Source organism: Primulina eburnea, chromosome 18, assembly GCF_022965805.1.
Source record: "Primulina eburnea isolate SZY01 chromosome 18, ASM2296580v1, whole genome shotgun sequence".
Taxonomy (NCBI): Eukaryota; Viridiplantae; Streptophyta; class Magnoliopsida; order Lamiales; family Gesneriaceae; genus Primulina; species Primulina eburnea.
In genome coordinates, this window is record NC_133118.1 from 23,499,918 (window position 1) to 23,526,973 (window position 27,056).

Consider the following 27,056-nt stretch of genomic DNA (forward strand, 5'->3'; position numbering starts at 1 on the left):
TCCAAATTCATGTTATATTGTGTTTAAGGGGCTGCCATGAATAAGGATATGAATAAGCATGTATTTCCACAAGTTTAAAGGTCTAGAAACACACACAAAAGCAACAAAACACACGGCACAAATAGAAGCACAAAACTGGACCACTTTGTTGTCAAGGGTGTTGAGGGGCTTGGCTTTTGAGTTGGGTGGCTGGGCTAGGGTTCGGTTGGGACCAGGGCCTGGATAAGGGTGTGCTTGGGTCATGAGTGGAGTCCTAGCCATCATAGGACTCGGGTACAAGGCTCGGGAAGGAGTCCTAGCTTCCTACCGAGGGGGTTGCTGCTGCACGCCTTGGTGCAGCAGCGCGCAGACGACGTTGTGGTTTAGCAGGAGGGCACGGGCTGGGCTAGGGTGTCTCAGTAGGGTCGTAAGAGGGTGCACAATAGGCTGGTTCAAGGGCTGGGCTCTTTGGTAGGGGTTGGGAAGCAAATCAAATAGTCCTAGTTCCATACAATTCTCAGCCAGCATAGAGGTATTGGGGAGGATCACGTTTTTGGGTTTTTGGATGGGTCCTTAGTGGTATAAAGGTCCAGTAGGGTACTTCAGGATGTTGGTCAAGTTTTAGATCAACATGGTTCAGGGGTAACTCGTGAAAATCGAAATTTGGCTCGGGGTCGAAGTTTAGGTGTCAATTTAGGGTTTTAACTAATGAAAAATTGAAAAACGACAGACAAGGGCCGAGTAGTGGTTCATAAGGGCTAAATTAATATAAAAAGACTAAATTTTGAATTTAGGAATTTTATATTAAAGTTTGAGATTTTTTGGGATTAAAACACCGTCAAAACAATTATTTAAAGACAAATGAAAAAGTCTAATATTTAAGTTAAATAAAATTATGAAAAAATTAATTTAAGTTTAAATAAATATTTGGGACATGTTAGAGTCATGAAATCATGAAAAAAAGTAAAAAAACGTAAATTGTCAAGTCCAGGGATAAAACAGTCTTTTTACACCAAAAATTAGTAAATGTAATGGCAGTGCCCTAAATGCTATTTATGATATTATGACTATTTTTGAATGTTTATGAGATGTTCATGATTAAATTATGATTTATTTAAATGTCCATGAATTTTTATGATTTAAGGTTGACATTTAAAAGACGTGTTGCATGCTTGGTTTCCAAAGAAAAAATGTTATGTTATGCATGATTTTTTTAAAAGTAATGAGAATGTAAAATGTTGAAGGAAGTGAAGTGATTGTGACTAATTCACTAATATGGGAGACATCGTGAGGGCGACGGTCCCAGTGGGAGCCTGACGATCGTGTTTCCATTATTGCGAATATGAGTATATGAGGATACGATGTTTGAGGTAAAAATGAGAATATCGTGAGGGGCAAAGACCCCAGAGGGAGCCCATTTATGAGAGAAGGCCCAGAGGGAGCCCCGACGATCGTATTTCTATTCAATGAGGATAGGCCAGGGCCCAGTTGACCGGTGAGAGTGTTGCTGGTGTCCCCCGCCACCCAGTACTGCGGTTTCATGTAGATGGATCCATCGACTTTTGAGGTTTGAGGAAAGTCACTATTAACGATCTGAATTCAACAAAAGAAATAGGAAAAAGGAAAAATGTTTATGCTCATGTTAAAGGTTTTATGTCATAATGAGGAAAAAGTAAAAGGTTAAAGTTTATGTTTGCATGTCATGAAAAAGTTATTTTACGTAAAAATATTTTCATTGTTGCATATGGTTTTATATATATTATTTGCTATAAATATTATGATGTGTTGAGTCTTTAGACTCACTAACTGTGATGGATACAGGTGAGGTTGAGGCAGGTCTTGACGGATGATTTGACTGGACTAATGGCGCACACAACCCGAGGATCAGCGCTTCTACTTTTTCCGCATTTACGATTTATGGTTCATGATTTATGTTAAAGATTTTAAGACTATTTATTTATGCTTTTGAGTGATTTTTGAGAGGTTTAGTATGGGCTATACTTTTCAATTTATTGCTTTTTAGGTTTGGTAAAACAGTTGACGATTTCATTTTATGACTATTGCACTTGATTTTTAAAATACTAGTTGGTGGGAGTTTATTTTTAAAGGGTAAAATATTTTCATGTGTTGTTTGTCATGGCCGAAAATTGGGTGTTTGGAAAAAAAAAAACCAGTACTTTTAAAGCAATAAAAACGGCAGACGTTTCACATAAAAACATCATGTGCGGAAGAAATGTGGTCATCGGGTTGTGCACGCACATCCAGTCCTGCTGACTCAGAGTTTGGCACCTCCAGTCCCCTCATAAACATGCTCACCTGCATCACACACGCCTAGTGGGTCTAAAGACTCAACACACCTGTACAGAAAATAACAAGTACATATACATAGCATACAGTAGTGAAAATACACTGTAATCAACATACCTTTCGTGAACTTCAAAAGCGTAAAGTAAACGTGCCATATGAAATAATAACATGTCAAAACAGGTCATCATTATCATCATATGCTTATACATCATTTCATTTAATGAATTCAATTCATTAATTGTGACTTTCGTACATCATTCATCATTATACGATCGATCCATCAACATAGAACCGCGGTACCCGGCGGCTGAATTTGGCAACTATAATTTGATAGATATAAAACATATTGTTTATAGAAGAATTTATAAATGGATTTCATATGTTATAAATTGTGAAAGTTAGCTTAACTACTAATTAAGTGAGCAGAGTAAAACTACCTGTTTTGGTAAAGGAGTTCACAAAAGTGTCAGCAGCAAAAAATTGATCAGTAGAAATTTTGACGTTCAAAATTTTCAAATTTCATTTTATGAACAAGATTTATATCATTGATACATCGGAACTATCAGATCGTCGATTAGAGTTATGATGAGTTCGCAATTATTTATTTAGTGAATTTAAAATATACTAATTAAATAATAGTATTAGTAGTAGTGACTACTAATATGCACATTATTCTCATGGAATATTATAGAAGGGTTTAGAATTGATTAATTAAATTATTAACAATTATTTAATAAATTAAATAACTTTTATTTAATTTTCCATATATGTCTATACATGTACATATTACTATGTATAAATGTATGTATGTATGTATGTATGTATGTATGTGTGTGTGTGTGTGTGAAGGATCGTGTGCTGAGCACCTTGAGATGCTTCAAACACAATATTCTCCAAGAGCTGCAATATCTCATGTTCTAAGAATGTAAACACCGATGAATTAGATCGAGTTTTGTATTAAACCAAGCGGAAAACACTCGAAATAATCATTCGTTCAGAAACACTGATTTATTTAATATCACGTGTAACTGAATAACTTAAAATTACCAGGGATCAGTTCTGGCTTATATCAATTCAGTTATGAATAGAACAAAACTGATATCAACTGAACTGATCAAATCAGTTAAGAACAAAAAAAAGTAGTTAAACAAAAATATATACACAAGATACGTTTATGGATGTTCGGAGACTTCAACTGTTCCTACGTCACCCCTTCTACCACCTCAGATAGAATCTACTAGAAGAATTTTATTTATATAACACCTCTTACAAACCCACACAGCTTAGGACTTACCCACTGCCTAACTGAACTCCAGGTCTGAAGGCATTACCTTCCGCTAACATTTGTTTAACGTCTATGTGTCAAAAACTACGTACACAAGTTTATTATCTTTGTACAAGACTATATTTGAGTGGTGGAATGTGTGTGTGAGAACTGATATCTGAGTACAACATGAAATTGTTTTCACACAATGAGGGAATTTTACTTCTAATCTAAGCTAATAACATGACGAAGTGTTCCCTCTGGGCTGATAGCTTCTTGTAAGCTGATAAGCAATATGCGTGCCCTTTATTTGTATTTTCACACACCCTTATTCTATATTGATCATACTAATCTTTTATTTATAGGCGGAAAACTGATCGTACAGTGAGACTCAAGAATTGCTTCTGTTGCAGCTTGAATGTGTTCCTTGAGATTCGTATCTCGCCTTTTCCGAAATCTATGATGGAACATTTTTGCTTTAAGCTTTGCTTCAACGTCTATTATTGTAATTTGATAGTACAATAACTTTTCCTCAGTGCACACAGCTGGATTCCATTGAATAAGCTTGTCGTGTTCTGCAAACTGATTAATTTCTAACTGATGTTCTGAACTGGTCAGTTGAATCGATCTTAAACTGGTTTGGTGAAATCAGTTGGCTCGTCAGTTGAACTGATTTCGCTGCTTCAGTTGAACTGGTCAGTTGAACTCTTCATAAGTTGAACTCTTAATCAGCTGACCGGGCTTCTGAAAGTCTTCTGCGGAACTTCCTATCAGCTGGACAATCAGTTGAATTGGTCTTTCATATATCAGTTGAACTAATTCAGTTTGGGTGATCAGTTTGACGTTTTCAGTTTGCATCTCGTTAGCTTTAGTTTTGGCTCGATAACTGATCAGTTCGATGCCTGATCAGTTCCAGCTTCCTGTGCACTAAGGTAAATCATTAGAAACAAAATAACAAGTTTTGCTATCATCAAAATAAAGATTGCGAACATGAAATGTTTCAACAATATATATAAATATTAAACATGAGAATTTTAATTAATGAAAATAGAGAATCTGATGGGAAGAGGATTATGAATCTTAATAGAAGAAGAAATCCCAATGTGATCATAAATCAAAATCTATAAATGATGTGATCTCACTGAAATGAGTGAGCTTGGTAAGGAGCTCCAATAGATCAAATCAACAATTTATAATATTTGGGAGTTTTGAGTGAAGATAATGGCCTGGATTAACACCTGCAAACAAGAAGGTAACTCGTGAATGGGCGTCAGAGGGGTGTCCGGCGTAGCCACTCCGATGCTAAATTCAGCAGGTTTTTCAGATGAACACAAGCAATATTTGAGAGAAAATATGTGTAATGCTTGAGAGTTCAAAGATTTCATAATCTTTAAATGAGAAGTGTACCTGCTATTTATAATAGAAAATGAGGTAGGTACCTCGATTCCAGTGCCACCTACTAAGTATGGCAAGTCGGTTGCCCATACTCTAACTTCTGATGGCTTCTAGGACACTCCAAGCCCAAGTTGTTCTAACATATTAAACTGCCTGTATCAATCATACTCTAGTGTGGTGCAATTCTCGAGGTGGCTTCAAATATCCATAGATGAAGTGGGATACCTGGGTCTGATACAACCCGAGTTTTGAATAAAATGTCGGGGCCTCATATCTCCCGGTCTTTGAGTAAGATGCCGGGGCCTCATATCTCCCGGGCTTTGAGTGTAGTGTCGTTTAGTATTCTCGGGTAGTCCAAGGGGTGTCATAATGACACATGTTTTATCATTTATACCGCCGGAAATCATTTTATATTTCAAGGCAATAATGAGCATGTCTCCTAGATATCCGTACATGTCCTTTCACCTGCCTGCACATTTTCCTAGATTCATCATGTTCGTCCGATTTGATTAAGATTGACGACGGAGGTTGATTCCTTCCTTTTATATATAATAACCCTCATATTTTTCAAAAATCACTCTCAATTTCAAAGCTTGCGGAAGCTCTTGCAATTTTTCCTCTCGATCTCCGGCGCGCAAAATCATCCTCCTCCGGTGTTCTCCCTCCGCTTTTCTCCCCGTCACTTGTAAGTTTTTCTTCATAAAAATGTCTAATTCAACTTCTTCTACGTCAGGAGCGAATGTGCGAGGCTCACCTAGTGCTGAGTCCACCGCACTTCGCTCCGATTCTTCCCCATCTCCCCCTCGCCGTTCCATTACCCAGCCTTCCAAAAAGCCCTCAACCCACCAAACCAAACCCACTTTTTCAAAAACCTCCTCTTCTAGCCAATCCCGAGCTCTTGCCCAAGGGTAAGGGTAAAGCCCGGGCCCCGAGTCCTCCTGCAACTGAGTTCTAGGGCACTCCTTGGTTCTCCTCTTTGAGCAGCACTCTGCGCTCGAGGGCAGATGAGAAACTTCGAGCCTTGGGCAATATTCCTTCACTTTTTCCATTCTGATACCCGAGTCTTCTGATAAAGCCAATAACCCTCCTCCCGGGTACACAACTTTCTTTCGGGACCAAGTTAGGAATGGTTTCCGATTTCCCGTTCATCCTTTCTATATTGCGTTGCCAAGTTTTTTGGCGTTCCTGTCAATCAACTCCATCCCAATTCTTTTAGAATAATGGCTGCAACTTACGTCCTCTTCCAAATGAACAATTTAGCCATCACCCCCTTAATACTCCATTATTATTTTTCTTGTCGACTTGGGGATAATGCATTTCCCTGACTGCCCGGCTAAATGCCAGATTCCTTGATGACATCCTCTATTCTCAGAAGGGTTGGAAAGGAAAGTTTTTCTTTATCCAACTCCCGGGTCCCCTCCCCTGTCTTACCGGCTTTCTCCCCTCCCTGCCCCCACAACCTTCCCTTCCCAAAACTTAAAAATTCGAAGAGCCCTTCCTTGTAAGCCAAACACTGGTGGAAGGGCGTAAATATTGCTCCTCCACCCTCATCTCGGATGAAAATTTAATCGTTTATGGGTTGAGTGCTCGGGTTGAGGACCCTTTGGACCGGGTAATAGATGCAGCTGCTGGCTCGGGCTCTCAACCCGATAATTATTTTCTCTGCTCTGTTATTCCTTAGTCTACTCCTTAATTTATTTATAACTCTGTTTCATCCTTATGCAGATAACTCCGAGATGCAAGCAGCCTTTGCCAAGAAACGGGCAGCTGAGAAGGAGGCTCGAGAGAAAGAAATGGCAGCTCGCCGAGCAGCTGCTGAAGTAGAAAGGCAGCGGGCTGTAGAGGAGGCAGCCCGGAGAGTCGAAGCTGCCCGGGAAGACCCTCCCCGGGATGATACTTCTCGGGTGATGACTGAGACCTAGGAGGAAGCTGAAGACCTAATTCCTCTTAGCCAGAGGAAACGAAAAGCTGCTGCAGCCCCTGAGCTGATCATTCTTGAAGACTTCCCCGAGGGTGGCCAGGGTACCTCCCGATCTACCCAATCTCCTCCCTTCCGCCAACAGTCCAATGAAGAACCCGGCCCAGAGCTTCCTCCAACCGATCATCTTGCCCAGGCTAAAATCTTTTTCGAGAGAGCTACTTCCAGCAGGATTAAGCGCCTCAAGTAGATGCTCAGCCCTGCCGAGGAGGCATTTCTGAAGAGTACCCCTGTGCGTGGCAGATTTTTGGAAGGCTCGAACCGACTTCTCTCTGTAAGTTCCTTATTTTTCTCCTTCATTGTATATGTAAACATATATTTATCTTTATTTTCTTGCACATTCCGCTCAAATGATGATCTCAGCCTTCGAAAAGGTGGCTGCAGTTGCCACAAAGAAAGGTCAAGAAGCCAAGGCCAGTCAAGACCTCTTTGGAAAAATGCAAGGAGAGCTGGCCCAGGCTACCCGGGCTCACCAAGAAAAAACTGCAGGGCTCCAGGCCTCTTTGGACATGGCCAATCAGCAGGTGGCCTCATTGAATATTGCCCGGGATGAAGGATTAGCCCGAGAAGAGGCTCTTCAAAGACGGATCTCCTTCCTCGAATCCCGGGTCAATTTCCTCGAGGATGAAGCCAGCGTCCAGCAGTACCGAGCCGTTGCTGTCGAGGATTGGCTAAGGCTTCTGGAACTGACTCAAGAGGAATGGCGGGCCGTCTTCCTTCAATCCTCAGAATTTCAAGCGGCTGTTGAAGACAAGTCTTACAATTACTTCAAAGTCGGCTTTGAAAAATTCCAAGAACAATTCGAGGAAGAGGGCCTAATCCCGACGGGAAGGGAGGGATTCCCGGACATAGACAAAGCCATCGACTCCCTTCCCAAGGATGATGCTGCTGATAAGGAGGCCGAGAAGGCTCCTGAAGGGGCCGGGGAGCAATCCACTGCAGTAGATTTAGAATAGGACTGTAACTTTGTATTTCTGTACTTTTTCTTCTGTAGCTCTTGCCTTCGGGCTTTTTAATGAAATGATATTCTTTACTGATGTACCTTTTTAATACCGTTTTGATAAATCTCCCAAGTGTTGAGAAGCCGGTTACTACAAATTGATACCCGGGGTTCCGGTCCATACAACAAATAAAGAACCCCATATGTTAGCAAACATCCGAGATGTAATAATTTAAACATGAGCTTAAAGAAGGTGTATCCCGGGATTTTAGAATGATCGAGGTGTGGAACCTTGAGCTTTTTAGAACCAAGGTGCGGATCCTTGGGCCGGGGAACATGTCCCGGGACTTGTGAATGGTCGAGGTGTGGTTCCCCGAGCCAGGGTGTAGTGCCCTGAGCTTTTAAGAACCAAGGTGCAGAGCCTTGGGCCGGGAAACATGTCCCGGGACTTGAGAATGGTCGAGGTGTGGTTCCTCGAGCCAGGGTGTAGTGCCCTGGGCTTTTAAGAACCAAGGTGCGGAGCCTTGGGCCGGGGAACATGTCCCGGGACTTGTGAATGGTCGAGGTGTGGTTCCCCGAGCCAGGGTGTAGTGCCCTGGGATTTTTAGCTAACCGGGGCTTGGTACCTCCCGAGTTTAAGATACAAAAAACAATATATAACACTTCTCTCTGAGAAAAATAGATCTTTCATTAAATCTCAAAACAATTACATCTGTTAAGCATAATACTTCTTTAAATCGTATATGTTCGAAAGCCTTTTTAGATAATTTCCTTGAGCATATTCTAAATAAAAGGATCCCGAGCTGACTCTCCGAGTGATTTTGTAAGGTCTTTCCCACCGAGCTTCCAGCTTCCCAACATCCCCAGCAGAGTTGACTTTCTTCATGACTATATCCCCTACTTGGAAGTCTCGGATCCGGACCTTTCTATTATAGGATTTCATAACCCGGCTCTTGTAGGCCTCCATCCCAATGAAAGCTCGGTCTCTCTTTTCTTCTACCAAGTCTAATTCCATGGCCCGGCTCTGGTCATTGTCGTCCGGGTAAGATTCTACCCGGGAAGAAGTTTGCCCGATCTCAACTGGAAGGACTGCTTCAGAACCATATACCAAGTTGAAAGGAGTTTCTTGGGTAGGTGCCCGGGGAGTAGTTCTGTAAGCCCAGAGAACACTGGATAATTCTTCCACCCAATCCTTTCCTTTGCCTTATAGCCTTATTTTCAGTGCTTGTACAATAATTTTATTGACAACTTCTGTTTGGCCATTAGCTTGAGGATAGACAACAGAGGTGAAAGATTGAGTGATCTTCATTTCCCGGCACCACGATGTAATTTTCTTACCCTGAAACTGTCTTCCGTTGTCTGCGTTTAGTCTTCTGGGCACTCCAAACCGGTACACGATGTCCTTCCACAGAAATTTCAAAACTTCCTGCTCAGTGATTCTAGCCAAGAGCTCAACTTCTACCCATTTAGAAAAATAATCAACAACTACTAACAGGAATTTCTTCTGAGCTCGGGAAATTGGGAAAGGGCCCACAATATCCATGCCCCATTGATCAAAGGGGCAAGATGCCCAAATAGGCTTCATGAGAGTGTCCGGGCTGTGTTTAAAATTCGAATGATGTTGACAGCCCTCACAAGCTTGGACCACCCGAGCAGAATCTTGACTAAGAGTCGGCCACCAGAAACCAGCAAGCATTGTTTTCCGAGCCAAAGAAATTCGTCCGAGGTGCTCAGCACAACATCATTCATGAATCTCTCGGAGGACATACTCCACCTCTTTCTCAGATAAGCATTTCAAAAGAGGTCCCTGGAATGATCTCCTGTATAAGATTATATTTAAGAGAACGAACCTGGGAGTTTGTCTCTTAATTTTTTGAGCTCGGGCTCTGTCCTCGGGCAGTTCATTATTTGCCATGAACTTGATCAGAGGTGTCATCCAGGAGTCTTCGGGTATTGGTAATATTTCTTCCTCAGTGGAAAGGATCAACCGAGAAATATGAAAAACATCTCGGGTGCTCACTTCTGACAAAGAAGCAGTCATTTTTGCCAGAGCATCTGCCTCGCCATTCTCCTCCCGGGGTATTTGTTCAATACTCCAATCAGCAAAGACTTCTGCTTGGGCTTTGATGAGCTATAAGTACTTCACCATCCTTTCATCCTTAGCTTCATACACGTCCTTTATCTGTTGAGTGATAAGCTGCGAATCAGAATACAGAATAATCCGGAAAGCTCTGACTTCCCCGGCAGCTCGGATTCCAGCAAGAACAGCCTCATACTCGACTTCATTATTGGTCACCCAAGAGTCAATCCTCAGTGCCAGTTTAATCTTTTCACCCGGGAGAGATATTATCACAACCCCTACTCCGCACCCAGCCATGTTAGACGCCCCATCCACGAATACTCTCCATACTTCCTCTTCATTGGGTTGGACCATATCGGATAAAAAATATGACAGATCTTGTTCTTTGATGGCAACCCGGGGTTTGTTCTCAATGTCATATTCCCCCAACTCTACCGTCCACTTGATCATCTGCTCGGATACTTCCGAGTGAGTCATAATCCTTCTGAGAAGACTATTGGTAAGAATAAAAATTTGATGTGACAGGAAATAAGGCCTTAGCTTTCGGGCGGTCATGATCAAGGCCAAAGCAATCTTCTCCACTTCACTGTACCGGAGCTCGGGTCCTCTTAGAGCATGGCTGACATAATAGACAAGCTTTTGATCAGAGCCTTATTTTTTTATTAGAATTGAGCTAACAGCACACTCCGTAGTAGATAGATAAACAAATAGTTTCTCCCCGGGCTCCAGCTTCACCAATACAGGGAGTTCTGCAAGATGAATCTTCAAATCATGGAAGGTCTGCTCACATTTCTCATCCCATCCGAATTGTTGGGCCTTCCTCAAGACTTGAAAGAAAAGATAACTCCTGTGTGCTGATCGAGAAATAAATCGAGAAAGGGAAGCAATCCTCCCGTTCAGCTTCTGTACCTCTTTGACAGATCGAGGAGAGGGCATGCAAAGCACAAATTTGACTTTCTCCTGATTCACCTCGATCCCCCAATCTGTCACTATGAGTCACAAGAATTTGCCACTTTTTACGCCAAAAATACACTTGGCAGGGTTAAGCTTGATCCCGTAATACATGAGAGTGGCAAAAGTTTCTTCTAGATCAACAATAAAGCTCGCAACCTCCCGGGACTTGCCCAGAATATCATCCACAAACTTCCACATTTCGTCCCAACTGCTTCTCAAAGACTTTGTTCATCAGACGCTGGTAAGTAGCCCCTGCATTCTTCAACCCGAAAGGTATTACAATATAACAAAATTTACCTCCCGAGATGATGAAGATGGCTTTATCTTGATCACTCTTGGCCAGGGAGATTTGACGATACCCCTGATATGCGTCCATGAAACTCAGTAGTTCGAAGCCCGAGGTGGAATCAACCAATTGATCAATCCGGGGCAGAGGATAATGATCTTTGGGACAAGCCTTGTTAAGGTCGCGGAAATCTACGCACATTCTCCACTTCCCGGTGGACTTAGGCACTAACACCATATTCGAGAGCCAGGTAAGAAATTGAATTTCCCGAATGTGGCCGTCCTTCAGAAGTTCTTTTACTTGCTCATCAATAAATTTGTCCTTCTCAGGACCAAAGTGTCTCTTCTTTTGCTTCACCGGGTGAGATCCCGGGAGAATGTTCAATTGGTGCTCCGATATCAAAGGAGAAATCCCTGTCAACTCCTGTTGGGACCAGGCAGACACATGAATATTAGCTTTCAAACAGTTAATCAAACTAACCCGGGTGGATGCACTGAGGTCCCGAGCCACCCGGATTTGCTGGCCTGGTCCGACTTCTATCATCTCCTGCTCGTCCTCTGCTACAAAATGCACTTCCCCTTCCTCCACCACTCTTCCTCCCACTTCATTCACCCGTGCTTTCTTCCCTTCCCTATTGTTTTTGCTCTGATCAGCCCGGACTGCCTCCACATAGCATTTCCGAGAAGAAGGTTGATCTCCCTGGACTTCTCCTACCCAGGCTCCCACAGGGAACTTTATCTTTTGGTGGTAGGTCGATGCCACAACCCTTAGTTCATTCATAGCCGACCTCCCAAGAATGATATTGTATGATGATGGGGAGTCCACCACAGTGAAAGAAGCAATCACCGTCTTTTTGAGATCCTGGGAGCCCAGGGTTAGTGGTAAGACAATCTCTCCTTTCGGGTAGACCACATGGCAAGCAAAGCCAAATAGGGCAGTTTCAACAGCTTCCAAGTGATAGCTTTGCAAATCCATCTGTACAAAGGCATCTTTAAAAATTAAATTTACAGAGCTGCCTTAGTCAATAAAGACTATCAGAATGTCATAATTTGCCACCTGGGCTTGGATAACCAGGGCACCATTGTGGGGTAGATTCACCCCCTTCAAATCCTCCGGGCCAAAACTGATGACTGCCTCGTTACTCCTCGTCGCCTCTACCTCCATACACTCCCTCCTACTTCTTGATTTCCGAGCCCAATTGGAGTCTCCATCAGTGGAACCTCCCGCTATCATTGTAATCAACCCCGTAGCAGGGGGTGAATTCTTTTTTTCTTTCAGGCTCGGGCTCTCTTCTTCTCCCGGGCTCTCTTCTCGGACTACTCCTCATACCTCCTCCTCTGGCGCTGGGTCCCGGCTGCCGAGATGTCCAAGGTGGCAATCTCGATCTTTCGCTGTCATGACTGGGTCTCGGGATAGAAGGTAAGACATAATTTCCCTTCAGTGTCTTGCAATCCTCGGTGTTATGATAACACACTTTGTGGAGAGAGCAAAATCATCTCCACTCTGGCCGGGGTAATTGATGGTCCGGGGCCAAGTCGCTGCTGCATTCTTGCACTTCCCTCTCCTAGGAAATCTTCAGAGGCACGTGATGAGAAAAGTGTCCCGGATTACCCCTCATGACAAGACAAACGACTTTCCGCAGCACGTCATCAACAGCGTGCATTAAAAGCACGCTGCGAATACTACTTTTCACGGCGTGCACCCACCTGTGCGCCGTTAATAGTGTTGCACTTGATACTATTAACGACGTGCGGTAAAAGCACGCTGCGGATAGTACTCTCGACGGCGTGCATATAAAGCACGCTGCGGATAGTAACTTGATACTATGAACAGCATGCATTAAAAGCACGCTGCGGATATTACTATGGACGGCGTGCATTAAACGCACGCTGCGGATAGTAATATTTGCATCATGCCTTTTTGTATGCTGTTAATAAATTATATAAACGACAGCGCACAATAAACGCACGCCGTTAATAGTATTATTAACGACGTACAAGTTTATGTGTGCTGTTAAAAATAAATCATTTTTTTTAAAAAAATCGTGTTCAGACATTAACGGCGTACATTAAGCGCACGCCGTTAATAGTATTATTCACGGCATGCATATTATTAGCACGCTGCCGAAAATGAGTTCGAATTTCGATTTAAGGCCACATTTAGCGACGGTTTATCTAAACCGTCGTCGATTTACATGGGCGACGGCTGCGGAAAATGAGTTCGAATTTCGATTTAAGGCCACATTTAGCGACGGTTTATTTCAAACCGTCGCCGATTTAATATCCGCGACGGTTAAGTAATAACCGTCGCTATATGACATACATCGGCGACGGTTTAGTAGCAAACCGTCGCAACAAAGCACAAATTATCTATTTAAACCCGATTTCCGTTCCATTGTAATTCACACCATTTAACAACGCTTAAAATTTTTCTCTATTTATATGATTTTAGTTTCGATTTAGATATCTGTTTTTGTTTAAATTTTTGGTTAATTTTTTTATTGTATTTTTTATTAAAATTTATTAAATTATAAAAGTAAATTTTTTTTTATATTTACGCAAAATTTAGCGACGGCTTTTAGAACTATCGCGAAATTTTAAGCCGTCGCTTTATTTTAAGACCGTCGCTATATGAGCGACGGCGTTTCTTTTCTTAACCGTCGCTGAAAGGCGACGGTTTTATCCAAACCGTCGCTAATATTTTGTTTTTTTATGACTATTAACGGCGTACGCATTAACGCTGCGGAAAGTTGTATTAACAGCGTTATTTGCACGCCGTTGATAATAGTATTAACAGCGGGCAATACACGCCGTGGATAATCTTAAACTTTTAACAGCTTGTAACTTTGCAGCGTGCAATGCGCGCTGCGGAAAGCCCATATGCGCGCTGCAGAAAGCCATTTTTGTTGTAGTGCCTCTTCTGTCCCCTCTCCTTGGGTTTAGACATCCGGTCTCCTCTCTCCTTCTTAACATCCTCCCTCTTCTGTTTTTGAGAATCTTCCATATTAATATATTTCTCTGCCCGAGACAATAAGTCCTCGAAATCCCCGGGCACCTTCTTGGTCAATGATTTGAAAAACTCGCCCTCCCTCAAGCCCTGGGTGAATGTTGTAGTCTTTGTTTCAGTGGCACAAATGGGGACATCCAGAGCCACTCTATTGAATCTTCTGATATAAGCTCTTAAACTCTCCTCCGGGCTCTACTTGACCTCGAAAGACTAAAAGCAGTCTTCTTGTACTTTTTGTTGCTGCTAAAATGGTTTGTTTGAAAGTCTTTGAAGGAATGTATGCTTTGAGGGGCTAATCCCACCATCTCTGGGCAGAATCTACAAATGTCGTCAGGAACACCTTGCACTTTATTCGATCAATGTAACAGTGGAGCATGGTCATGTTTTCAAATTTGGCCAAGTGTTCCTCAGGGTCTGCGTTGCCATCGTAGTCCTTTATTTTGGCAGATTTAAAATTCCCGGGAAGTGGTTCTCAGACAATTATCTCAGCAAACGGGCATCCCCTGGTGACTGCCCGGGAAGTACTCCGACTCTCCAACTGCCCTTCCAGCACCTTCATTTTCTGTCTCAACTCCAACAATTTCTCCGCCACAGTAGGAGATTTGGACCCGGCGCTGGACTCCTCGTCCTCTCCTCTTACTTCCTCCTCCTGCCTCAACTCCTGCTCTCGCTCCTGCTCTCGCTCCTGTCTATGTTCGGGTGGTGTAACATGTTGAGAAACTTCTTTCCTGGTCATAACTTGCTTTACAGCATCAGATACAATCTTTTTCAACTCTTCCGGGGTCATGGTAATGAGATTTGGTCCGGTGTTATTAACAGCAACTTGCCTCGAGGTCTTCCCTCCATCTTCCTGGGCCCGAGAATTATCTTGGTTAGTTCTTCACGTACGAGCAATATCAACATCTTGAACTCAAGTTTCCCACAGTCGCCGCCAATGATGTGATCTCGCTGAAATGGATGAGCTGGGTAAGGAGCTCCAATGGATCAAATCAACAATTTATAATGTTTGGGAGTTTTGAGTGAAGATAATGGCCTGGATTAACACCTGCAAACAAGAAGGTAACTCGTGAATGGGCGCCGGAAGGGTGTCCGGCGTAGCCACTCCGATGCTAAAGTCAGCAGGTTTTTCAGATGGACACAAGCAATATTTGAGAGAAAATATGTGTAATGCTTGAGAGTTCAAAGATTTCAGAATAATTAAATGAGAAGTGTACATGCTATTTATAGTAGAAAATGGGGTAGGTACCTCGATTCCAGTGCCACCTATAAGTATGGCAAGTCGGTTGCCCATACTCTAACTTCTGATGGCTTCTAGGACACTCTAAGCCCAAGTTGTTCTGACAGATTAGACTGTCTGTATCAATCATACTCGAATGTGGTGGAATTCTCGAGGTGGCCCGGGTAGTAGGTTACCCGGGTGCTTGTAAGACAGCCTGGGCTCTTGACCACCTGGGAAGAGGAGAAAACCCCGGTTAGTAAAGTACCCGGGTGCTTGCGTGAGAGCCCGGGCTGTTTGTGAACACCCTGGAAGAGACGTGGTGCTCGGGTTCTTGAGGATAGTACCCGGGTCATCAATGACCCGGATCCTTATGGGGTATCAATAAATATTTCATTGAAGGTCATATGAAATAAGACTATTTTGCCTCCCTTCCTCCCACACACAAGTTTCAGCCACCTTGTTATTTTTGAAGAAAAAATTACGGTCATTTCCACGGCCGTCATCGTCGCAGGATCTCAGAAATTTCAGCGATCCAGTCTCAACGTAATGTTTTCTTAGATCTCCAGTGTGATCTAAACAAAGAATCCAGTTTCCGATCGTAGACTTGATTGGGCGAATAAAATGAGGGAGATCTGTACGAAGGGATTACAAGAAGCGTTGTATCTGCTTAAAAATCGGATAGTCAAAGCCAATATTAAATACACAAAGGTAATTAATCATACGACAACCAAGCAACGTTTCAAACATTAAAACTAAAATTTTTAAACTTAAGTATAAGAAAACGGGACTCTAACACAAAAGATATGGTATAATTTGAGATCTTCAAATAAATGCTAGAATGATATAATTTATATAATAGAACCCCGAATTGAGGATTGCCTGTATTGCATGATATGGTCTCGGAAGAAGACAAGTTGAAGAAATTGGAAAAAGGGATCAAGTGGTATTGTATTCTGCACAAGTGGAAAGCCTTTTTGGTCCATTTGATGATAAAAGTGCATAATCAAGTATTTGGATAAATATGCTGCATGAAGAATTTTAGGAGCTTAATTCTATACCAAGTTAAAAGGATTCCATGTGTATCTTTCATGTACTCACCCTTACAAGTGTATGAAAATAAATTGTTTAGGAATTTGTAGGACTTAAAAAATTTATAGGAACAGTTTATCAATTATATACACTTACAGAATGTGAGACATGAATTATATCTCCTCACCTGGCTCAATGTTTATTCAAGGGTTATTGCCATAAAAACATAATGCTAGGATTCAAGGCAAACTGCATGTATTCCGTACCTCATAATTATCCTTTTCGCATCCCAGGAGGAACAATATTCTCAAGGAGCCCTTCGTCAACAGGAGGTTGCGAACTCGTCCCTTGGACCATATGGGATTGTTCGACATGGCCATGAGTACTAGGGGACTGCTTAAATTGTATAGAATTTTCTTGAGGAAATCGGAGTCTCGGGTAATAAAACTGAGTGACAGAAGTAGCTAGCGGCAATGTGGCCTCCTGAGGAATGATCCCGCCTCTTGAGAATCCTACAGAGTGGTGGCAGTGTTTCCCTTCATATGTAGTAATCACCACAGTTGGATCCTTACAGGATCTTTCAACTCTTTTTTTAACCGTGCATTTACTGTTTGTACATCGATAGTAGCTCCTGCAGAGAAATAATACATGATCTTGCGAACTAAGTTTGCTTTTTTTTATTGCTTCTCGACAAAACTGAAACCACGAACGAGAAAGCCAACGCAACGTTCAAGGGTATTGCTTTTTTAGTTCGTGATTCATTACTCTCGAGACTAGAACAATATTCAGCTAACAATTCATATATTGACTCCACTTTGTTTGTCCATTGATGCGATCCGGATGAAATGGAAGAGCAGGGTCGGGTGCTCCACCGGATCAAATCAAAAATTTATAGTGTTATTTAGGAAATTGAACAAGATAAATGGCTTCCACTGTGACCTGCAAACAATGAAGGGAACTCGTGAATGGGCGCCGGAGGGGTGTCCGGCGTGACCACTCCGATGCTTAAGTCAGCAGGGTTGTCAAGGAAGAAAACTTGAGTAAATATGTATGAATGCTTGTGAATGAAGAGATTCTCGACCCTGTAAATGACAATTATACCTGTTATTTATAGGAGGGGAAGCTAGGGTTACCTTGATGCGCGTGCTCACCTACTACTTGTACCCTCGGACGTTGACGGCCTGTCGGGTCCCTTTCTTCCCGATAGCTTCGTGGGTACTCCAAGAATAAGGGACGTTGACTGCATGTCCAGTCCCTTTCTTCTCAATATTTTCGGGGATACGTTCAGGCTAAAGACGTTGACTTCCCGCCCAGTCGCTTTCTTCCCTATAATCTATGAGATCCTCTAAGTAAGTTACTCGGGTATTGAGCCCTCGGCTTTAGCAGGAAAGCCCGGTCCCTAGCTGCCCGGGAGGTAAGTAAATACCCGGCTATGCATGAAGTGCCCAGTCGGGTAGGTAATAATCGCCCTCTTGGTTTCTATACGGGCTACCCAATGAAACTTCCCGGGTCATCCATGACCCGGGCCCTTATAGGGGTATCACCACCCATCCCTAAAATAGTCGGGCTAGAGTCTCACTCGCTGTCCCGATTGGTGCGAAATAATTCATGGTGTATGATAGCATCGGAGCCTTCAAATAACCCGTAGGGGAGATGTCACGCCTGGATGATTTGTCTCCCGGACCCGAATGAATTGTTATCCAGCCTCCCTGAATTTCGCATTCGTTACAATGAGATGCACCCAAAATTAATTCCTACTAGAAAACGCTCTACATCTCGAGAAATGGATAAGTCTGACACCTCGACAGCTGTGCACGCCTTTTCACCTCCCAGCACAATTTCCAAAACTTATCTCAACCGTTCAGGCATCTTGAAGATCAACGGTCATTATTAATTTGTTCTTATCATAAATAGTGCCTTACCGATCCGCCATCATACCAGCAAAGTGTTGCTAGAAAGATATAATGGCAGGTGCTAGCGATCCCAGCGTCCCCGATCTGGCGGAAGAGTTCATGAATGCGTCTGCGGAGAGACAAAAGACGGAAATAGAAGAGGAGGTCTTTCACAAGATTCTTGCCTTCTAGGAGGCACTGCAGGAGTTACAAGTTCTCTACTACTGTGGTGAGGCTAATACTCCCCGGCTACTGGCGAAATTGGAGAAGTATCGGGAGTACCTACATATTTCCGAGTTGGGGGATCCTTTTGAAGAGGATCACATGTACGAACTGATGCTCCGTAAAGAGAGGAACACTCTCAACGATATCACTGACACCAAGAGCTACGAAGGAAGGGCTACACGAGAAGTGAGACGTTGGATGTATTTGTGGAAAGCCTTCGTAGAGGAGGCATATTTCGATGTAATCCGAAATAATTTCTTTAAATAAAATTATTATCCGAGTTTACTGTCTTTGTACTATTTTATCTGATGCATATCTCACGGGCTGCACAACTTAAATGACAAGATTAACTAATAATAAGTAACAACCGGAGACGTGAGGATTTCGTATTTCTACCAAAAAAGATGCCCGAGCTCCGCATCTCTCGGGTTTCGGAGGGAATACCGGGGCCCCATCTTTCTCAAGTCTTATCGAAAAGACCTAGGGATGCGACACCTCGGGCGTAAAAAATGTTGATTCGTACTGATTAGTGCATTAATGACACATGTCTATTCCACCCAACTATCGCCATCGTTTATCATCTTGAGAAGGATTATTTAGGATACCTTAATTTGTTCGATTCAAGTATATCCGCCGGGCTTAAAAGTAGCATGCCGGGGCGTCGTATCTCCCGGGCTTGCAATAATATGGCGGGGCCTCGAACCTCCCGGTTTCGAGAGAAAATACCGGGGCCTTAAACCTCCCGGACTCAAGAGAAAATGCCGGGGCCTTAAACCTCCCGGACTCAATACAAATGTTACCCCCCTTACCTGGATGTCCCGATTGTTATGATGACAGGTGTCAGCCTTAATTCCTTCCTGGAGACGCTTCGTATTTCGGGAAATGAATAAGTTTGACACCTCGATAATCGCGTATGTCCTTTCTTCTTCTGACGACTAGTGCCTTAGTACCTCGATATTCGTAACAATCTCTTCGCCTACCTCAATAATGAATGCTACGTGCTTATAAATACAGGAAGGCAATGGGAGGTAAGAAATAACACCTTCGACATGGCAAGTTCGAGCGAATCTACGGTCTGCAGTGGCATATACGTCCCAGCGTCCAATACCCTACATCCTCATATGGAGGATCTGAAGAGGACCATTGAGGAGTTGGTCCTGTCGAAGGTGATGTCCACTTGGCATAAGATTCAAGATCTTAATGCCACGCTCCAGGAGGGTTTGGCCTTCACTCGGGCACAAAGAGCGGTGGCGAGGAGGTATAAACGGGAGCTTGAAGTGAACCATGTTGCAGAGCTAGCTACTGATGAAGTCCTGCTTCATGCGATGCTGCTGAAGGAAAGGCGTCAACTGGAAAAGATTTCATCCTCTAAGTCCTTTAACATCGCCCAGTCTCCTGAACTAACCCACTGGATCCACGAGTGGCAGGATGTCGTAGGTGTACTAATAATTGGTGCTAGGCATGAGCGATTCCTTTATGAATAAAATCTGTTTATTTGTCTCATTTTCTTCTTCGCACGTTAATCAATGATGAACCGAATATAATTCGTAAATCTGTGATTGCATCATCCAGAACAAAAATCTCACCTTCTTTAAATAAAGTATTATAGCTCTGTTTGGAATAAAATGCTGGGGCTTTAAACCTCCCGGACTTAAAGTAAAAATGCCGGGGCCTTAAACCTCCCGGGCTTAAAGTGAAAATGCCGGGGCCTTAAACCTCCCGGGCTTAAAGTGAAAATGCCGGGGCCTTAAACCTCCCGGGCTTAAAGTAAGATAACACTTCGTACCCCTAGGTGATTGACGCAGGGTTAAAATGATATTGGCCCTACTGAACAACCGCCACATTCGATTCGCATTCCGAGTAGATAAGCCATCATGACGCCTCGCTCTGCGTAGCCGTCCTTTCATTCTGCCCGTTGTGATATCTGGGGCGCATCAAGACCGCACACGTGTTTTCAGTCGACGGTCCAGATCGTCCTTCATCCCTTATATATAGCAACCCTAGGGTTTTCCAAAAATCACTTTCTCGAAAATTACTCTCAAATTATCCCTCTCGGCGAAGCCCTAGCAAATTCTTTACTCGCAGTTTTCAGGCGCTCCAAGTTTTCCCATTCCGACGATCTTCCACCGCACTTGTAAGTTTTCTCTTTTTATCATGTCTAATTCCACTTCTTCCACTTCTGGTGCTAACGTACGAGGTTCACCGGAATACGAATCCACTGCCTTCCGTTCTGATTCCTCTCCTTCCCCTACTTCTCGTCGCCCTTCTACCCAGACTGTCCCGAAACCTATAAGCTTAAAACCCCAACCTTCTTCGAGACCTTCTAAACCTTCTTCTTCGGGCATATCCCGGATCCCCAAAAAAGATAAGGGTAAGGGTAAAGCCCGGGTACCTGCCCAACCTTCAGCCGACCTCCCAGAGATTCCCTGGTTTTCTTCTCTGCCAAGCTACTTGCGTCCAGGAGCAGAGGAAGAACTTCGAACCCTGGGGGTAATTCCTTCTTCCTACCCTATTCTCATACCCAAGTCCTCTGACCGGGCTGATCAACCCCCCTCGGGTTATACTACTTTCTTCCGGGACCAGCTTCGAAATGGTCTCCGATTTCCTATTCCCTTATTTTATATCGAGGTTGCCAAATTCTTTGGCGTACCTCTTAATCAATTCCATCCCAATTCTTTCCGGATTATGGCTTCGGTTTTTGTCCTCTTCCGAATGCATGACCTGTTAATGAATTCCAAAGTTCTTCATTACTTTTTTATTTGTAGATTAGGTGATAATGCTTTTTCCCTTTCCGCTCGGCTTAATGCCCGCTTCCTTGATGATATCCCCTCCTCTCAAAAGGGATGGAAAGGCAGATATTTTTTTATCAAACTCCCGGCTAGTCTCGATTGTCCGACCGGGTTCATTCCTTCTCTTCCTCGTCAGCCAGAGCTTCCCCAAGCATATAAATTTGAGGAGTTTTATATCCGAAGCCTAGCCTTGGTGGAGGGTCAAAAGTTTTCTTCCTCCGCCCTTATAACCCAAGAGCATTTGGCAACCTATCACCTAAGTAACCGGGCTGAAGATCCGATTGACCGAGTAGTCGACGAAGTTTCTGGCTCGGGCCTTCAGCCCGGTAATTCTCATTTACCTGTTGTGCCATCGTCTCCTTTATTGATATTTGCACGTGGATTCTAACCTCATTTGCCTTATATGCAGATTTAATGGAGGAGGCTTTTGCTAGGAAATGGGCAGCCGAAAAGGCAGCCAAGGAAAGGAGGATGGCGGCTCGGAAGGCTGCAGCCGAAAAAAGGGCTGAGGAGGTGGCAGCTCGGACAAAGAAGGCGGCCCGGGTAGAAGTTGAACAGAAGAGAGCGGCGCCTGACTCTCGGGAAGAAGAAGAGGACCTCCTGCCCCTCCGCCAGAGACAAAAAAGAGTTACGACCACCCCGGTTTTGACTCTTAGCGAAGATGACCAAGTGGGAGACCAGGCTTTCTCCCAGGCGAATCAAGCATTTTCTCTTTCGCATACTGATCAGGCGCCCCTCCAGAAGCCTTCCCAGGAATCCTCCCAGGAGCTTCTTCCAGAATCTATCCAAGGGCCCTTGCCAGGGCCCCTCCTCTCTTCGCAGCCCAGCGGGTCTGTCTTTTTCACCGAAGGAGCCTCCCGGGTCGGGGCAGACCTCCTTAAGCAAATGCTCCTTCCTACTGACCAGGCCTTCCTGAAGAGCATGCCGCCGACCCCTCGATGCCTAGATGGCTTGAACAAGCTTCTGGCTGTAAGCTTTTTTCTTCCTTTCTTTCTCTCTCTTTTTTTTTTTTTTTTTATTACCTTGTCAACCCTGCCTTCTCTTTGAAAAATAGGGTGCACATATGTTAATGTCAGCCTATGAAAAGGTGTCCTCCTTAGCCAACCACCAGGCCCCCCAACTCCAGGTCTTCCAAGAAACGCACGAGCTTATTCAAGCGGAGCTTGCTCAGTTGAAGGAATTTCATTCAGAGACGGTGGCAACCCTTCGGGGTTCTGTGGAGTCTGCCCAGGCGGAGCTGGCCAAAGCCCGGGAGGAACTAAATGAAAGTCATATCAGGGAGGAAACTCTTCACAGGCATCAATCGATTCTTAATCGTAAGAACGCCTCCCTGATGGATGCCATAGAAGAACAAATGTCCCGGGCTGAAAGAGCGGAGAAGGCCCTAGCCGAGTCTGAGCGCCAGAAAGAGCAACTGCGGACTTCCTTCCTGGAATCCTCAGAATTCAAGGCGGACGTGGAGGATCGAGCCTATCCTTTCTTTAAGACCGGCTTCAACAGATGTCTTCAACAATTCCAGGAAGCCGGGCTTATCCCCAAGGGCAGGGCCAACTTTCCAGACTTCGGGCTAGCCATTGCGTCCCTTGCAGGAGCTGGGGTGGAAGATAAGGAAGAAGAGTCCGGAGAGGAGGAAGAAGGGGAGAAACCTGTAGAGGAGGAAGGAGAAGAAAAAGAGCGGCCGACGGAGGAGGAAAAAGAGCCGGGCACCGGCCCTGTTGATATAGAATAGGATTGTAATTTCTTTCTTATTTTCAAGTTCATTTCCTGTTTTTCGGGCCTCTTAGTAATGCAATATTCTCTGTCCCCTTATCCTTCTTTGCAATTTTCATAAAAGCTGAGCATCTGATCTTAACATGAATAGGATATTCCTGCTTTAATAATTCTTAGAGATTTTCCAAGTGTTGAGAACTTCACTGAGATAGAAAACCCAGGCATCGGTCTTCTGTTTTTTAACTGATTATTTGTGATGTAACTATCTGAAATAAACAAAAATTTAAACCGGGGAACAGGTTCTGGGACCTTGGAACAGTCGAGGTACGGAGCCCCGAGCCAGGGTGTAATGCCCTGGGCTTATGTAGAGCTAAGGTCCGGAACCTTAGGCCGGGGAACAGGTCCCGGGACTTTGGAATGATCGAGGTACGGAGCCCCGAGCCAGGGAGTAGTACCCTGGGCTTATGTAGAGCTAAGGTACGGAACCTTAGGCCGGGGAACAGGTCCCGGGACTTTGGAATGGTCGAGGTACGGAGCCCCGAGCCAGGGAGTAGTACCCTGGGCTTATATAGAGCTAAGGTACGGAACCTTAGGCCGGGGAACAGGTCCCGGGACTTTGGAATGGTCGAGGTACGGAGCCCCGAGCCAGGGAGTAGTACCCTGGGCTTATGTCTCCTCAGTTTTCCGCATTATCACTTATAGTAGGCAAAAGTATGAGGAAAGGGATCCTTTATTATTTCTTCAAAGTGAAAATTACATCTATACATTGGCTAAGCATAATATTTCTTCAAATGAAGTACATTCCAAGGTTTCTTAAGAAGTTTCCCCTGAGCATCTTCCAGGTAAAAAGATCCTGAACTAACTCTCCTAATGATTTTGTAAGGCCCCTCCCATCGAGCTTCGAGCTTGCCCACGTCCCCAGCTGGATTAACCTTCTTCATAACCAAGTCCCCTATCTGCAAGTCTCGAACTCGGACCCTTTTGTGTTAGGATTTCATGACCCGGTTCCGATATGCTTCCATCCGGATCATGGCTTGATCCCTCTTTTCTTCTAATAGATCCAGTTCCAATGCGCGGCTATCCTCATTGTTGCTCGGGTAAGATTCTACCCGGGCAGATGTTTGACCGATCTCAACAGGAAGGATGGCCTCAGATCCATATACCAGGCTGAACGGAGTTTCTTGAGTAGGTGCCCAGGGAGTAGTCCTGTATGCCCATAGTACACTAGACAATTCTTCTACCCAGTCCTTTCCTTTGCCTTGTAGTCTGGTCTTTAAAGCCTGCACAATGATTCTGTTTACAACTTCTGTCTGCCCATTGGCCTGAGGGTACGCAACAGAAGTGAAGGACTGGGTGATCTTCATTTCCCGGCACCAAGATGTTATTTCCTTTCCTTGAAACTGTCTCCCATTATCCAAGATCAATCGCCGGGGTATGCCGAAGCGACATACTATATTCTTCCATAAGAATTTTAAAACCTCTTGTTCGGTGGTTTTAGCCAAGGGCTCGGCTTCCACCCACTTAGAGAAATAATCCACAGCCACCAACAAGAATTTTTTCTGAGCCCGAGCAACCGGAAATGGACCGACTATATCCATACCCCATTGATCAAAAGGACAAGATGCCCAAATAGGCTTCAGAGGGGTGGCTGGGCTGTGTTGAAAGTTTGAATGATGCTGACAGCCTTCACAAGTCCGGACCACTTGAGCCGAATCATGGTGAAGAGTCGGCCACCAGAACCCGGCTAGCATCGCTTTCCGAGCTAAAGATGTTCCCCCCAAATGCTCACCACAGCATCCTTCATGAATCTCTTGAAGAACATAAATCACTTCCTTCCCGCTCAAACACTTCAATAATGGTCCTTGGAATGATCTCCTGTATAAGATATTATTTAAGAGAACAAACCTGGGGGCTTGTCTTTTTATTTTCTGTGCTCGAGCTTTCTCCTCGGGCAATTCATTGTCCCGGATGAATTTGATCAGAGGGGTCATCCAAGAATCCTCGGGTATTGTCAACATTTCCTCTTCTTCAATAGTTAAAACTACTCGGGAAACAAACAAAACCTCCCGGGTGCTGTCTTCCGACAAAGAAGCAGCCATTTTTGCTAGGGCATCAGCCTCTCCATTTTCTTCTCGGGGTATCTGTTCGATGCTCCAATCCACAAATACGACTGCCTGGGCTTTGATGAGATGCACATATTTGAGCATTTTGTCATCCTTGACCTCATACACGCCCTTGATCTGCTGAGTAATCAACTGTGAATCGGAATACAATATAATCCTGGCCGTTCCAATTTCTCAGGCAGCTCGGATGCCGGCTAGAACAGCCTCATATTCTGCTTCATTATTTGTTACCCGGGAATCAATTTTGACCGCCAATTTAATCTTCTCTCCCGATGGGGAGATTATCACGACTCCGACTCCACATCCAACCAGGCAAGAAGCCCCATCTACAAACACCCTCCATCTCTCTTCCTCAGCAGGTTGAATCATCTCAGATAGGAAATCGGATAAAGCCTGTGCTTTTATGGCCACCCGGGGCTTATACTCAATGTCGTATTCCCCCAATTCCACATTCCATTTGATCATCCGCCCGGATACTTCAGAGTGAGTCATAATTCTTCCAAGCGGGCTGTTAGTAAGAACGATAATAGGATGTGATAGAAAATAAGGCCGCAATTTCCGAGCAGTCACAACTAAAGCCAGGGCCATCTTCTCCACTTCACTATACCGCAGCTCGGGACCTCTTAGAGCGTGACTGACATAATAGACAGGCTTTTGATCCGAACCTTCTTCCTTTATTAAGACAGAGCTGCCAGCATATTCAGTAGTGGATAAATAGACAAACAACTTATCCCCGGGCTCAGGCTTTACCAGAACTGGGAGCTCAGCCAGATGCTTTTTAAGATCTTGGAAAGCCTGCTCGCACTTGTCATCCCATCCAAACTTTTGGGCTTTTCTGAGAACCTGAAAGAAAGGATAACTTCTGTGGGCTGACCGAGATATAAACCGAGATAGAGAGGCAATCCTCCCGGTCAGCTTCTGCACATCTTTGACAGATCGGGGGGAAGGCATACATAAGACGGACTTCACTTTTTCTTGGTTGACCTCGATTCCCCGCTCTGTCACTATAAAGCCCAAGAACTTACCACTTTTGACTCCGAAAATACATTTAGCAGGATTGAGCTTGACTCCATAAGATGTCAAAGTGGTAAAGGTTTCTTCCAAATCAGCAATAAAATCCATCACCTCCTTTGACTTTCCCAGAATATCATCCACATAAACCTCCAGATTCCTTCCCAGCTGCTTCTTAAAGACTTTATCCATTAAACGCTGATATGTGGCCCCTGCATTTTTTAACCCAAAAGGCATCACAACATAACAAAATGTACCTCCCGAGGTGATAAAGCTGGCCTTTTCTTGATCATTTTTTGCCAAAGGAATTTGATGATATCCCTGATAGGCATCCATGAAACTGAGCAGTTCGAAGCCTGAGGTGGAGTCCACCAACTGATCAATCCGGGGCAATGGGTAATGATCTTTTGGACAGGCTTTATTGAGGTCCCGGAAATCAACACACATCCTCCATTTCCCGGCGGCTTTGGGTACCAGCACCACATTCGAGAGCCAGGTAGGAAATTGTATCTCCCGGATGTGACCGGCTTGCAGCAACTGTTTCACCTGTTCATCGATAACTTTTTCTTTCTCGGGACCAAAGTGTCTCTTCTTCTGTTTAATCGGGTGAGCTCCCGGGAGAATGTTTAATTGATGCTCAGATATCAGGGGCTGAAATCCCTGTTAGTTCCTGCTGGGACCAGGCAAACACATGAATATTAGTCTTAAACTTTTAAGTAAACTGACCCGGGTGGATATATCGAGGTCTCGGGCCACCCGGATCTGTCGGCCTGGTCCTATCTCCACAGCTTCCTGCTCTTCCTCTGCCACAAAGTGGACTTCTCCTTTCTCCACTCCGCCCTTCCAAATTTCCTCCACCCTGGCTTTCT

At 44.1% G+C, this 27,056-nt stretch overlaps 1 protein-coding gene across 1 annotated transcript in view; it reads right to left on the minus strand.

The window, feature by feature from the left end:
* Window positions 1-15,847: 15,847 nt before the first annotated feature.
* LOC140819744 (probable WRKY transcription factor 57) overlaps window positions 15,848-27,056 on the minus strand; it is a 31,084-nt gene continuing 19,875 nt past the window's right edge. Inside the window, exon 3 of the mRNA XM_073179930.1 lies at window positions 15,848-17,068. Coding sequence (XP_073036031.1) covers window positions 16,711-17,068 — 358 coding nt within the window. The 3' untranslated portion in view covers window positions 15,848-16,710. The remainder of the gene's footprint in view (window positions 17,069-27,056) is intronic.